The 15,136-nt window shown below is 34.8% G+C and overlaps 1 protein-coding gene across 22 annotated transcripts in view; it reads left to right on the forward strand.

The window, feature by feature from the left end:
- PPP1R9A (protein phosphatase 1 regulatory subunit 9A) overlaps window positions 1-15,136 on the forward strand; it is a 323,281-nt gene that overhangs the window by 200,072 nt on the left and 108,073 nt on the right. For all 22 annotated transcript variants that reach the window (XM_045052398.1, XM_045052388.1, XM_045052389.1 and 19 more), the window contains one exon: window positions 795-899. In XM_045052398.1, coding sequence (XP_044908333.1) covers window positions 795-899 — 105 coding nt within the window. The remainder of the gene's footprint in view (window positions 1-794; window positions 900-15,136) is intronic.

Here is a 15,136-nt window from a genome sequence, read left to right on the forward strand (position 1 = left end):
CATGATTGAAATACTTGAAAATACTTCAGAAAATAAAAAAGAAATACTTCATTTTGAGACATAAAAAAATGGTGTATATATAACACATATATATATATATATATACATACACATATATACATATATATATATACATGTCTGTGTGTATATATATGTATATATGTGTGTGTATATATATATGTGTGTGTATACAGACATGTATATATATATATGTATATATGTGTGTGTATATATATATATAAGTTTAAAAGCATTATATACTAAATAACACTAATACTGTGTGTTGCTCCTAAACATAAATAAATACATACATTTATATACATGTGTCTGAACACATGCACTCATATACGGTTATGAGCATTATATATTTCAAGCGTACAACTTGAATAGGAAGGATTCCCTGCAATTCCTTGAGGAGGAAAAGTGGAAGGCAGGACTAGGTATGAGGCCCATAGTGTATTTCAGCTGGATGTATTATGTTTTATGTAATTTACTAAGGACAAAAAAATGATGTAAGTATGCCATACATTAGCAGTTATGAATTCTTTGTGATAGGATTATGAATATTGAGTAAACTGAATCTCTCCATTTAGTATTGCTTCTATCTATTTTTTCAAAACAATCTTTTTAAAACATTAAGCATTTGGCTAAGATCTGGAACTTGTGTATAAAAAACAAATTTTGGATCAATAAGAGTGTCTTAAATATCAAGTGTTTTGTCAACTCATGTATTGAAAATGGTAATGTATTATCAGAAAAGTTAATTATGGGTAATTTTTCCCCTCTTCCCAAAGAATACAAGTCAATGACCAGATTGTGGAAGTGGATGGAATCAGCTTGGTGGGTGTCACACAGAATTTTGCTGCAACAGTTCTCAGAAACACCAAGGGCAATGTCAGGTAAATATGTGGTTTCAGATATGTATAATTTCATTACTTAATATTATGTTGAATTTTAGCCTGCTAGAATTGTACCTATAGATGTATGTAATTTCAATGAGAATTTTATCTAAATACTTAAAACTTGCCTTAAGTTTTTAATGTTTCCTTCTTATTTGCTTGTATTTGTTATATTTGTTAAATTACATTTGTTTATACAAATGTAATTTAAAACCAAAAATTATGGTATTTTAGAAAGGCATGAAGATACATAGTATACAGTGTGAATCAACATGGTCAATTACTGAACTATGTTAGTGTTCCTAACTAGATAGAATTTCTACTTACATCCTCAACAAATATGAATTTAGACTCTAAATCCTTTTAATAAAACCAGTTATACAATAAGTTGAAATTGAGCTGATTATACCTATATCCAGTGGTACATGATTCTTAGAAAGACTGTCCAAATTATGTAAGGTTAATAAATGCATTTAAAAAATCTCTTCATAGACTTTATAGGACTAATCTTTGATAAACTCTAACTTTGCCAATTTAAAGTACAGAGGGTACATTCTTTTAGACCTTGAAATTTATATTTGATCCTGGGGTTCTGAAAATTGTAGCTTGGAAAACAAATAAGAAAGTAGTCCTGAGCCAGCTAAGGTCAAGTTAAGAAATCCATTTTATTTGGTCATAAGGCATTTATGTATGCATGTATGTATGTATATATGTATGTATGTATGTATGCATTTTTTGTTTTGTTTTTAATTTTTATTTAGTTTTTTAATTTACATCTAAGTTAGTTATGTATGTATGTATTTTTTAAAGTTTATTTATTTATTTTGAGACAGAAAGAGAGTGAGCAAGCGAGCCGGGAAGGGGCAGAGAGAGAGAGGGAAAGAGAATCCCAGGCAGGCTCTGTGCTGTTAGCACTCATGTGCTGTTAGAACTCATGAACTGTGAGATCGTGACCTGAGCTGAAACCAAGAGTTGGGTGCTTAACCGACTGACCCACCCAGCTGCCCCATAGGGTATTTGTTTTTAAATACAGTGTTTCTTATGTCTTAATACTTTTCCATCAATCCTATGAAGGAACATATAGGGGACATTATTTAGTATGGGTAAGTCTCCAAATGTTTTAGTGTTATCAGCAGAATAGAACTGCCAAATATTTTGAAAATACCAAGTGAGTTAATATTGCTGTAAAGACAGTAACATGAGGATTTTTTTGCAGCATGCTTTATGTTGCACAAACATGGGTTTAAGTTTTAGAATTTAGACTGTTTCATTTGGAAAATTTCCTTTAATGCTGAAGGAAATGTTTAAGGAACACATCCGTGACTTTTATGGGTGCTGTGTTGATGCTCCAAGAATACCCATAGTCCTGAGAAAAGGATGTGAAATAATTGGAAAGAGCATAGATAAAAAAACTGTCTGATGCTCCCTCAGGACAGGTGATTTGTCTTTCTGCAGATTGTTGTCTGTTTTTGAGACAGCACTTTCCTATGTCAGTATAGAACTTGGTTTAAAAGCTACCCCAATTAGGCTTTGAAGTGAATTTTAAAGTGAAGTGAGATATACATTAAACTTAGAAGACTATTTTTCTTTTTCTTTTTTTTATAAGAACATTTTTTCAGTTGCAAAGAAGTTTACAGTTACATGAAATCCTAGCCATCCCTTTCCTTCAAGCCTTGTCCAAATTGCAAATGACTTCTTAACTCTACCCTGATTGCAGTCTTTCCCTTCTTCAGTCTGTCCCTCTCATCCTTCCTCCTAGTGGAGGAAAATAATAGTTTTCAAATCTAGGAAGGTCTGTCTATCATGGAAAAAGGAATTGACTCGTTCTGTGTAACTCTGGCACTGGAAGGTCTAACACCTATAGGTAGAAATAACAATTCTGCATCCATTATGTGCCTCTCTTCTTCAGAAACCTTCAATGGCCCTCCATTCTGTACAGAATCTAAGCTCTTTATCCAGATATTAAAATTTTTTCATCATCCAGTCTTACCACTTACCTCTCTCTATGTTCATACTTTGGTTCCGTTGGACTGGTGTAGTCATATTCCTTCAAATGTGCCTTGTGAGTTATTGTTTTATTATCGTACTTTTCTGTCTGCCATTTTTTTCTGTTTAAAACACTGTCTTCTGTTTAGAACCTATTTATCTTAAGGCACATATTTCAGCTCCTTTGCCCTGAAGAAGTCCTCCTTGACCTCTATATTACCTAGTGATCTCTTCTTCCTGGTAACACTCATCATTCATACTATTTTTTTGACCTTGAGGTGACAGGACATTCTACTTTCATATTTTAAAGGCATACATTTTATTTCCTCATTCACTTTGCACAAGTCTTGATACTGAAATGGGACCTTTGGCCCCCTTTGTTCCCCCAAATTATTTAACTCAGGGCCTTAGTTAATTGAATATAAGGAAAAAGTCTTTTCTCAATTTTAATTTATTAAAAATATTTGAATCCTCTGAATATATTTTAGGTGGTAGTTCTTCATAAAGTATTAATACAAAACTAGGATCCAAAAACAAGATCTGTATTTTCATGAACTTTTTAAAACTGAGAATTTAAAATATGTATGGTTTTGAATTTCTTATTATTTGGTGACTTTGCTATCATATTTAGTGGTTACTAAAATTTATTCTCAAAAAATGATATCTACAAAATTAGTCAGTTTAGTTTGATTTTTTTTCCTAGCTAGTAGGCACAGACCTGGGAGGAATGTGTGAGAGCCGTGGGTCTAAACATCCAAGTAGGAGAAAGATGTGAAGCTAGAGGTGATGAGAAAAACAAAACTGAGATTTGAATGGTGATTATTTCTTAAGTATTGGAGGTCAAGATTTTTACTTATTTCCTTGAAATGTGTATGAAATTGGTGTCACCATTTGGATGTGAATCGAAATTATACAGTGAAGTTCTGTGACTTCATCCACACTTTCAGAGAATTATTTTCCATCTGACCTCAGTCTACTTTATTCTAGTAAAGTAAAAATTACGATACCTGAGTTCATGAACCAATACTACTAACAAAGACCCCATGAATATGACATTTTTAATGCTCTAGAGAAATTACAACTATTTTAATGTTGCAACTTTCAAGGATATATGTACGTTTTCAACCCTACATCATTTATATGAATTAAAGCATACATTAGGCCATGGTTAACAAGTGGTTCCGGTAAATGATTATTATTTCCTTCACTTAACTGATATCGCTTAAAACCAAGCACTCACTGTAAGTACTGTGTTTATATCATGTAATTATGTAATTGATTAGGAAAGGACCCACAGGATTCAAATAGTTTATACTCAGAAATGATGCAACACAGGAACAGCAGGAGAAAGATGAGCGTTAACAGGGTGGGCATGGAGGACTCAGGCTCATCCTTCCACTGGGCCTCACAGGACTTGGTCTCCAGATTCTAAACCACCACAGGCATGTGCATGGAGCATCTGGGTATCAAGAAGCGCAAAGTCTACGTATGGTAGGGATTTCTCACTGAAATCATTGACAACCTCTAGATTCTACCAAATCCCGGTAGAAGTAACAAATCCGGTTATTACCAGTTCTGACAAGTTAGTCTGTCTTGCCTTCAAACAATTCATGGACCCATATTTGCGAAGCATCATTTGTCCCTGGTTAGTACATTTCACAGCTCTGACCAGTGTTCAGTACCATGCTCTAGGCAGTTCTGAAAATGAGTACTTTGTGGTCTCATGCTATATAATACATATTACATATAACACATTTACTGCTCTCCTTTTGACTTTAGATTCTTACTATTTAGTATGTTTCTATTGTATGTTTCTTCTTCAAAAAATTTTTTATTTGAACATATTTATTATATATTTCAATTTTACCTGGTGAAAACCTAAAAAGAAAATGTTGTAAATTATTTAAAAACCTATAATCTTCTTGGTGGTCGATAGAATGTAACTTGCCAAATGTAATATAGTTAAAAAGTTAGAAAAAAGTTCTATTCTTATTATCAGATCCTGCATTATGTGAAAAATAATTTAAAGAGTAGAGATTCAGATCATTTGAATCGGCAGGTTTATCCACTTATTCACAATTCCTTTTTATAACAGAACTTACTAAATGATGCTTTTCTTGGAGATCCTTAAAAGAGCCTTATGTCTGTTGGTCCATGTAAAGTTATGGGAAAAATACTTTTAAACTTGAAATTATAAGGTCATTAGAAAAATAATGATTAGTTTGAAAGACATAAAAATACTGGTTGTGTACCTATGGAAGGAAAGTAGGAATCTATAGATACTAGGAGACTAATTCAAGGTTATACAAACTACCTTCCATTTATTTTTGGATATCTTTTATATTTGGATATTTTGGATATACATATATATATATGTACATATATATAGATTTGGATATTTTTTTATTTGGATATATATATATGTATATATGTGTGTGTGTGTGTATATGTGTGTGTGTGTGTGTGTGTGTGTGTGTGTGTGTGTGTGTGTGTATCCATATATAGTTTTGCCACAGATGTCCCAAATGTAGACAGTTGACTTAGTCTCTTATGTTACATCTCTGTGGACAATAAAAAAATGTATTTGAATTATAGTGAAGCTAGAGGATAGGTAAAATCATACAGCTGATTCAGGTATTATTTAATTTATTCATTGATATTTCATTATGCACTTAGTGCTAGGAATAATTATCTTTCTCTAGTAACTGCCTTTTTTCACATGAAGCCAGACCTCATGGATTCAGATTCTGGTTTAACTACTTAGATACATGAGTTCATGGAAGTGTTTAAATCTCCCTGTGCTGTAGTTTCTTCACCTATAAAATGGGCATCATGATAGTACCTACCCCATACATTGGTGATGATTATTAAATGAATTAATACATGTAATAAATGCCTACAAAAAGTTGGACCTCAATGAAATATTGGTGATTATTATTTCCTTCTCAAAACTCTGATCCCTTCTTAGATGTTCATGTAGATTACTGGAAAACTGAGAGTCAGTTGTATAGCCATTTCCAACAAAGGCACAGGGCCTTACAGTCTGCAGAGGAGACAGACCCTTGTTACCAGTTTCTCTAACTCTTTGGAAGTACCAATATAAATCATTTCTTCATATCTTGATTTTTCAGTTTTAGATGAAAATTTAATAATTGCTTGTTGTAAAGCTTTCACCTAGCAGGGTTTTTTTTTTCAGTTAAAAACTTTTGCAAGAGTTTATAACATTTACTTTCTAATACATAGCTACAATTGTCATGGGTAGTTTTTCTATAAATTCATTCAAAAAGTTAAAACCAATAGGCAGTATTTATAATGTTATGCTTATGAAAATATTATTCAGTTTAGAATCAAGTAGTATGACTGAATTGATAGAAAATGAAATGTAATTTTATGTCATTCAATCTGTGTCACTGTAAGGGAGGGTTTCAAAGCATAAAGGTTCTAATGGAAACTGACTTAATTTATTTCTAGCCTTCTTGATTTCCTCTGGGTCATCCATAGCTGCCAGGGTGCTTGCATGTCTGAAAATGGATTATTTTGCCCTGAAATATGGCTAGGTATAGTATTTGAGGTTCAAAATCTTTTTCTTTTAGTATTATGAAGAAATTTTCCATTGTATTTTAATATCTACAATTGGTAAAGAGAATTTTAATATTAATCTGATTTGTAGTCCAGTTTTCTGTCTTGGATTTTTTTCCCCCCTCTTAATTTTATATTTGAAATTTTTATCAGGCTACAACTAGATCTGTGTTTGTTTGTTTGGTGTAGTTCTACTTGGGAGTCAGTCTGAACACTTGAGTTTGAGAAATTTTTCTATTATCATTTTATTATTTTCTTTATTTATTTTTCATTGTCTTGGTTTTCTCTTCTCAAACCAGTATTAAATGGGGATTAGATATCTTGGCCGTATTGTCTAACATCTTCTTTCTGTCATCTCCATCTGTTTATGTTTTTGTTAATATATTCTAAGAGTTTTCTCAATTTTATCAACCATATTACCAATTTATTTGTAAGCCATGGCCTTTTTTTTATCTGTTCTGACCCATTCTCTATCTCCTTTTTCTACTTAAAGTTTGTCCTCTCTTATCCAACCTTGAGAATTATTCACCTTCCTACTTGAGATCTTCATGTGGCTTTCAAATGTAATTAAGTTTCATGTAGCACATCAAATGTAATATGTTCAAATTATTATCCTTTGTACCATTCTCTGTTTCCTCCAAAAAAAAAAAAAAAACAATCATGTGATCTCTACTTGGCTAATTCCGTCTTATCAGTTCTCAGTTCAAAAGTCACTTTTTCAGTAAATGAGTTCTTCTTGTATTAAGCTTTTTATGTTGTCCAAGTCAGTTTCTATCACATTACCATATTTTCTACATAGCATTCATCAAGTAATCCTCTGATGATCCACTCTTCCTAGTATTGCCTCTCTTGTTCAGTCCTCCACCTCATTGTCTCCTGACTAGCCTTGATGATTAGAGTATAAAGAAAGTAGTGATGTGTGACTTCTGAGGGTATGCCATAAAAGGCATACCTATACCTTCTGCCTTGGATTTCTGCATCACCAGCTCTGGAGAAATCCAGCTACCATATCAGACAGCCTTCTGGAGAGGTTCACACAAGGAAGAATTTAGGCCTGTTAACAGCTAGCACCAAGTTGCCAGCCATGTGAGAGGGGCACCTTGGAATGAGATCCCTACCCTCAGTAGAGCCTTCAGGTGACTGCAGCCCCAGTCAACATTAGATTGAACTTAGTGAGAAGCTCCAAGCAGAACTGCCCAGTCAAGCATCTCCTGAATTCTTGGCTCAGAGAAACTAGGAAAGGTAAACCATCTGTAAGTTTTGGGATAATTTATGTCAGAGAAGATATAAATTAGAACAAAAGAGAGGGCATCGTTACAGACCTCACATATAAGGATTAGTCAATATTATGAAGAACTCTATGCTGATAACTACAACTTAGAATAGTTAAGTTCTTCAAAGACAATACTATCAGAAAGTACCAAAGCTCACTCAAGAAAAAATAGTGTGTGTATGGGTGTGTTTGTACACATGAAGATGAATTCAGAGTTAAAGCTTTCCAGTAAAGAAAATTCCGGTTCCAGTTTGTTTCATTGGTGAATCTCACCAAACATTAGAGAGAGAAATAACATGAATTCTATACAAATTCTTCCAGAACGTAGAAGAGGGGACACATCTCAGCTATATTTATTAGGCCAGCATTACCATTTAAGTGAGAAAAAGACATTTAAAATAAAAATTATTACTGCCAATATTTTTCATGAATGTAGATACAAAAGTCCTTAATAAAATTTTAACAGGTTAAAGTCAGAAATATACAAAAAGGATAATACACTATGGCTAAGAGACATATTTTTTTTTGGGGGGGATGCATGTTTGATTTAATGTTTGAAATTCAACCTATGGAATTTTCCATACTGATAGAAAAATGGAGAATAATCATATGCTCATTTCAGTAGATGTAGGCCACAGAAAACTCTCAGGAAATTTGAAATATAAGGGAATTTCCTCATAGTAATAAATAGCATTTAAGTGAAACCTATAGTTAATATCATACTTAATGATGGGAGACAAATGCTTTCTCTTTAGTATAAGAACAATTTAAGAGTGTCCACTTTCACCACTTCTATTCAGCATTGTGCTATGGGTCATAGCTAGGTCACTGAGGCAACAGTAAGAAATGGCAAACATTTTTGATTGAAAGGGAGAAGTAAAACCCTTTATTCATAGACAACATGTTCATCTCTGTAGAAAATACCAAGGAATCTATGAAGGATGCTGCTAATAAGTGAGTCAAACAAGATTACAGGGAATAGGTTGATGTACACAAATCAGTTCTGTTCTGTATACTAGCAACAACAACAAAAAATGAAAATTCAGATTACAACCAACTTTTGTGGGGTGCCTGGGTGGCTCAGTTGGTTAACCCTCCAACACTTGTTTTCAGCTCAGGTCATTATCTCATGGTTTTGTGAGTTCAAGCCTGATATGGGACTCTGCACTGACAGCACAGAGCCTGTTTGGGATTCTCTGTCTCTCCCTCTCTCTCTGCTCCTCCCCCACTCACACTGTCTCTGTCTCTCTCAAAATAAATAAACTGAAAAAAAAACCCAAGTTTTATGATAGCATCAAAACATGAAATATTTAATACCTGACATGATATGTTGATGACTTCAGCAAAATGTTTCTGAGAGAAAATAAAGACAACCTCAATGAATGAAGCAATAGACCATGTTCATGGATCAGAATACTCAGTGTTGTTAAAATTCCAATGTTTTCCAAATCTGCATACTAAGCACAATCTTAGTGAAAATCTCCATAAGATTTTTTGTAGAAATTAATATTTTTGACAAAGAACAAATTTGGAGAACTTTCGCTGCCTCAAAGCTACACTAATCACAGCAGTCTTGTGTAGGCATAAGGATAGAAATATAGATTAATGGAACAGAAAAGAGAGTTCCAACATATGCATGCATAGACACAAACAATTGAGTTTTGACAAATGTACCAAAGTAATTCAGTGGGGGAAATTATAGTCTTTTCATATGGTGCTGGGACAATTGAATAACCACATTTATAAAAAACAAAAACACTTGACCTTTGCCCCACAGCATATACAAAAATTAATTCAAGGTCGTAGATCTAAGTGCAACAGCTAAAACTATAAAATTTCTAGACAACAGGCAAAAAATCTTTATGACCTTGGGTTAATCAAAGATCTGTTAAGACACAAAAGCAAAAAATATAAAAGAAAGACATGATAAATTAAACTACATCAAAATTTAAAACATTTGTTCAAAAAATACCATTAAGAAAATGAAAAAGCAAGCCAAAGACAATATTTGCAAAAACAATTATCTGATAAAGGGCTCTTATTTAGAAGATATGAAGAACTTTTATAATTCAATAAGATGATATATAGCCCTATTAAAAATGTGCAAATCAATTAAAGAGACACTTTACCAAGGAAGATCTACAGTTAGACACATGAAATACTGCTCAACATCATTAATCATTGGGGAAATGCAAATTAAATCCAGAATGAGGTGCTACTACACACCCACTAGTATGGCTGAAATTTAAAAGACTGATAATACTATGCATTGACAAGGATGTGGAGCAGATTTAACATTCATTCATTGCCAGCAGGAATGCAAAATAGCACAGCCACTTTGCAGAACAGTTTGGCAGGTTCTTATAAAGCTAAGCTTGTACTTACCATACCAGCCAGCAATTCTATTCTTAGCTATGTATTCAAGAGCAATAAAAACATATATCTACCCAAACGACTCATACTTACATGTTCATAGGAGCCTTGTTCATAAGAGCTAGAAACAACTCAAATGTCCTTTAACTGATAAAGGATATACAAATTGTATTGTATTCCTGTGTAATGAAATATTTCTTTGCAATACCAAGAAACAAATTACCAATATATTCAACATAATATTTGACTGACAGAGCTATTATATTGACCAAAAGAAGGCAGACAGAAAAGCTTTTGTACTGTAAACTGCAAGCATTTAAGAGGGAATATTTTTGAGGCGATGAAATTGTGCTATACTGTGGTTATTGTATTTGTGACACAGCTGTGTGTGTGTGTGTGTGTGTGTGTGTGTGTGTGTGTGTATTTGTGAAAACTCATACAAAATAAATTTGGTGAATTTTATTCTATGTAAATTTGACTTCAATAAAACAGATTTCTTAAACATATGCTAACAGTTCTGATTAATTTAAAAAGCACCATCCGGGGTGCCTGAGTGGCGCAGTCGGTTAAGCGTCCGACTTCAGCCAGGTCACGATCTCGCGGTCTGTGAGTTCGAGCCCCGCGTCGGGCTCTGGGCTGATGGCTCAGAGCCTGGAGCCTGTTTCCGATTCTGTGTCTCCCTCTCTCTCTGCCCCTCCCCCGTTCATGCTCTGTCTCTCTCTGTCCCAAAAATAAATAAACGTTGAAAAAAAAAATTAAAAAAAAAAAAAGCACCATGCTAACTAAGTATGTTGATGGTGATGGTGATTTGGAAAGGAGGACAGTGTCTACTTAGGAAAGGCAAATGCAGTCAAACTGAACTTCCTCAGCAGTGCGTATGTGTTATTGTGCTGTATACTTTTATGTAAAAAAAACATTTTATTATTTATTTTTTACCAGAAAAAAAATCTATATTAAGTTCTTTTCTGGACTCTTTTCCTTATTCAGTCGTGGATTTGCGATATAATTTTAAGAACCTTTTTTGGGGGGTCTCCAGCTTTAAGTGGGACCTTTCGAATCTTGTGTACTATTATGTAAATGACTTAGTGTACCTGTTCTTGTAAAACATATTGCCTCAAAATTTTGTGACTTGAAACAACACAGTTTCTGGGATCTATTTCCTAGTTTTTTCCTGAGAGCCTCCCTACAGGGATGCCTCACAACATGGAGACTGAATTTCCCAGAGGAAGTGACCCAAGACAGTACCCAAGATGGAATCTGTCATCTTTTTATAACTTAATATCCAAAGGGACATTCCATTAGTTTTGTATTTTGTTTGATAAAAGTGAGTTAACAAGTCCCTCTTATACTCAAGGGGACAGAATTACACAAGACTCGAACATCAGGAGCCAGAGATCACTTGGATCCATCTCGGAGGCTGCCTGTTATGTAGTGATCAATAACTGGTTGGATGGATGGACGGACGGACAGACTAATTAATGTTATACCACAATAAAATGTATTTGTTTAATGTTGCATACCCTCGTGGATGGAAGTGGAGAGTGTGATGCTAAGTGAAATAAGCCATACAGAGAAAGACAGATACCATATGGTTTCACTCTTATGTGGATCCTGAGAAACTTAACAGAAACCCATGGGGGAGGGGAAGGAAAAAAAAAAAAAAAGAGGTTAGAGTGGGAGAGAGCCAAAGCATAAGAGACTGTTAAAAACTGAGAACAAACTGAGGGTTGATGGGGGGTGGGAGGGAGGGGAGGGTGGGTGATGGGTATTGAGGAGGGCACCTTTTGGGATGAGCACTGGGTGTTGTATGGAAACCAATTTGACAATAAATTTCATATATTAAAAAAAAATGTTGCATACCCTATCTTGAGAAGAACCCTGAAACATTTGAGATTATTTAGGAAAGACTGACCAGGATAGTGAAAGGTCTAAACACTGTTTCCTTCTATATATAAAAATTAAAGATTCTGCCAACTTTTGCCTAAAACAGAAAATTTTAAGAAGACATAGTAACAATTGCAAAACATTTGAAAGAGTAGACTCTAGGAAAAGACTTAGGTGTTCTTACTTAGGTATTCTTTTTACTTCAGATAGCCATCCTAGTACGGGAGGACAGCAGTTATAGGAAATTGATGTTACAGGAGAGTGTGCTTCAGTATGAGAAATTTCTAATGATATATTGTGTATGTGTTTTTCAGGGCCATTTACATTAAACTTTAAATGCTTTCTTCCAGGTACTGCTATATGATCAATAACTATGCATTCATCATACTTTATCCCTAGCATATGTTTTTTTTGTTTTTTTTTTTTTTGCTTTAAAAAATTTTTTTAATGTTTATTTTATTTTTGAGAGAGACAGAGCACAAGCAGGGGAGGGGCAGGGAGAGAGAGAGAGAGAGAGAGAGGGAGAGAGAGATACAGAATCTGAAGCAGGCTCCAGGCTCTGAGCTGTCAGCACAGAGCCCGACATGGGGCATGAACCCACGAACTGTGAGATCATGACCTGAGCCGAAGTCAGACACTTAACTGACTGAACCACCCAGGCACCCCTAGCATATGTTTTTAATGACTTTTTGACACTGAGCCATATGGCACTTTGGAGGTGAGGATTTTGGAGGAATTGTAGTCACACATAATAAAAAATGAATTAATCTGAAGGTCTTAAATATTTCCCTGTCCATTTTGGAAAGGTTAGAACACTCAAAAGAAAAATATAAATTAATGATGAGGTTTTTAAATAAATATGCACTTGATATTTTGGATTCATACCTGGACATGTAATTTCTTTTTTATTTGTTTACTTGAGAGAGAGAGCAGGGAGAGGGACAGAAGGAAATAATTTTTTTAATGTTTTTATTTTTTTTATTTTTAGGAGAGAGAGAGAGAGAGAGAGACAGAGAAACAGAGCATGAGCAGGGGAGGGGCAGAGGGAAAGGGAAACACAGAATCCAAAGCAGGCTCCAGGCTCTGAGCTGTCAGCACAGAGCCTGATATGGGGCCTGAACTCATGAGCCATGAGATTATGACCTGAACCCGAGGCAGATGTTTAACTGACTGAGCCCCTGAGGCACCCCTGAGAAAGAGAGACTCTTCAGCAGGCTCTGTGCCCAGCACAGAGCCTGAAGCAGGACTTGATCCCACGACCCTGGGATCATGGCCTGAGCTGAAATCAAGAATTGACTCTCAACCGACTAAGCTACCCGGGTGCCCTCACGCCCCACCGCCTTTTTTTTTTTTTTTACTGTTATTTGTTTAATGTTTTTATATTGTGAAAGTAAGGCATACTTGTCCAAAAAAAAAAAAAAAAATCAAGCAGTACTGGGTAGGTAAAGGTAAAAGTCTACTGTTTTCCTTGCCCGAGACCACCTCCCCACCTACACGTACACACACACTCTCAAACATGGATCCAATTCCCCAAAGAAATAACTATTAACAGTTTGGTGTATGTCATTCCAGATATTTCAGATACATGTACATTCTTACACATGTGGGATTATAATATCCTTATTGCTTTGCAATTTTGTCCTGTTGGATGAAGCTAAAAACTGAATTCTTTTATCATTCAGCTCCTATTTTTAGATTTATTATTTAGATAAAATAATCATTAATTTACCACTTTAAAAAGATAAGGAGGGGAGACTGGGTGACTCAGTCAGTTAAGCATCAGACTTCACCTCAGGTCATGATCTCATGATTCGTGGGTTTGAGCCCCGCATCAGGCTCTGCACTGACAGCTCATAGCCTAGAGCCTGCTTCAGATTCTGTGTCTCCCTCTCTGCTTCTCCCCCACTCATGCTTTGTTTCTGTCTTACAAAAATAAACATCAAATAAATTCTTAAATAATAAAACAATAAAAAGGTAAGCAAATTTAGTGCACTCATATTCTTAGCTACTTCCTATTCTTTCTGCCTTTCCTTTTTTGCTATATAATTTCTTATAACATTTACATTCTATTCTAGGACCAATATTCTCTGAGTTGTTTACCTTAGTTTGTATGTATGTATGTAATTATTTATTTATTTTTATATATGTTAGTTAACATATAGTGTACTATTGGTTTCAGGAGTAGAATTTAGTGACTTGTCGCTTGCATATAGCACCCAGTGCTCAGCCCAACAAGTGCTGTCCTTAATGCCCATCACCCATGTAGCCCATCTTCCCCCTCACCTCCCCTCCATTAGCCCTCAGTTTGTTCCTTATATGGAAGAGTCTATTATGGTTTGCCTCCCTATTTTTATCTTATTTTATTTTTCCTTCCTTTCCCCTATGTTCATCTGTTTTTTTTCTTAAATTCCACATATGAGTAAAATCATACTGTATTTGTCCTTCTCTGATTGACTTATTTCACTTAGCATATTACACCCTAGTTCTATCCACATTGTTGCAAATGGCAAGATTTCGTTCTTTTTGATGACTGAGTAGTATTCCATGGTGTATATATACCTCATCTTTATCTGTTTGTCAGTCGATGGACATTTAGGCTCTTTCCATAGTTTGGCTATTGTTGATAATGCTGCTTTAAACATTGTGGTGCGTATGCCCCTTTGAATCAACATTTTATATCCTTTAGAGTAGTGCAATGGACATGTAATTTCTAAATATGAAAACTAAAAAACATCTTTTTTTTTTTATGAAATTTATTGACAAATTGGTTTCCATACAACACCCAGTGCTCATCCCAAAAGGTGCCCTCCTCAATACCCATCACCCACCCTCTCCTCCCTCCCACCCCCCATCAACCCTCAGTTTGTTCTCAGTTTTTAACAGTCTCTTATGCTTTGGCTCTCTCCCACTCTAACCTGTTTTGTTTTGTTTTGTTTTGTTTTTTTCCCTTCCCCTCCCCTATGGGTTCCTGTTAAGTTTCTCAGGGTCCACATAAGAGTGAAACCATATGGTATCTGTCTTTCTCTGTATGGCTTATTTCACTTAGCATCACACTCTCCAGTTCCATCCACGTTGCTACAAAAGGCCATATTTCATTTTTTCTCATTGCCACGTAATATTCCATTGTGTATATAAACCACAA

Source organism: Felis catus, chromosome A2, assembly GCF_018350175.1.
Source record: "Felis catus isolate Fca126 chromosome A2, F.catus_Fca126_mat1.0, whole genome shotgun sequence".
NCBI classification, from domain to species: Eukaryota; Metazoa; Chordata; class Mammalia; order Carnivora; family Felidae; genus Felis; species Felis catus.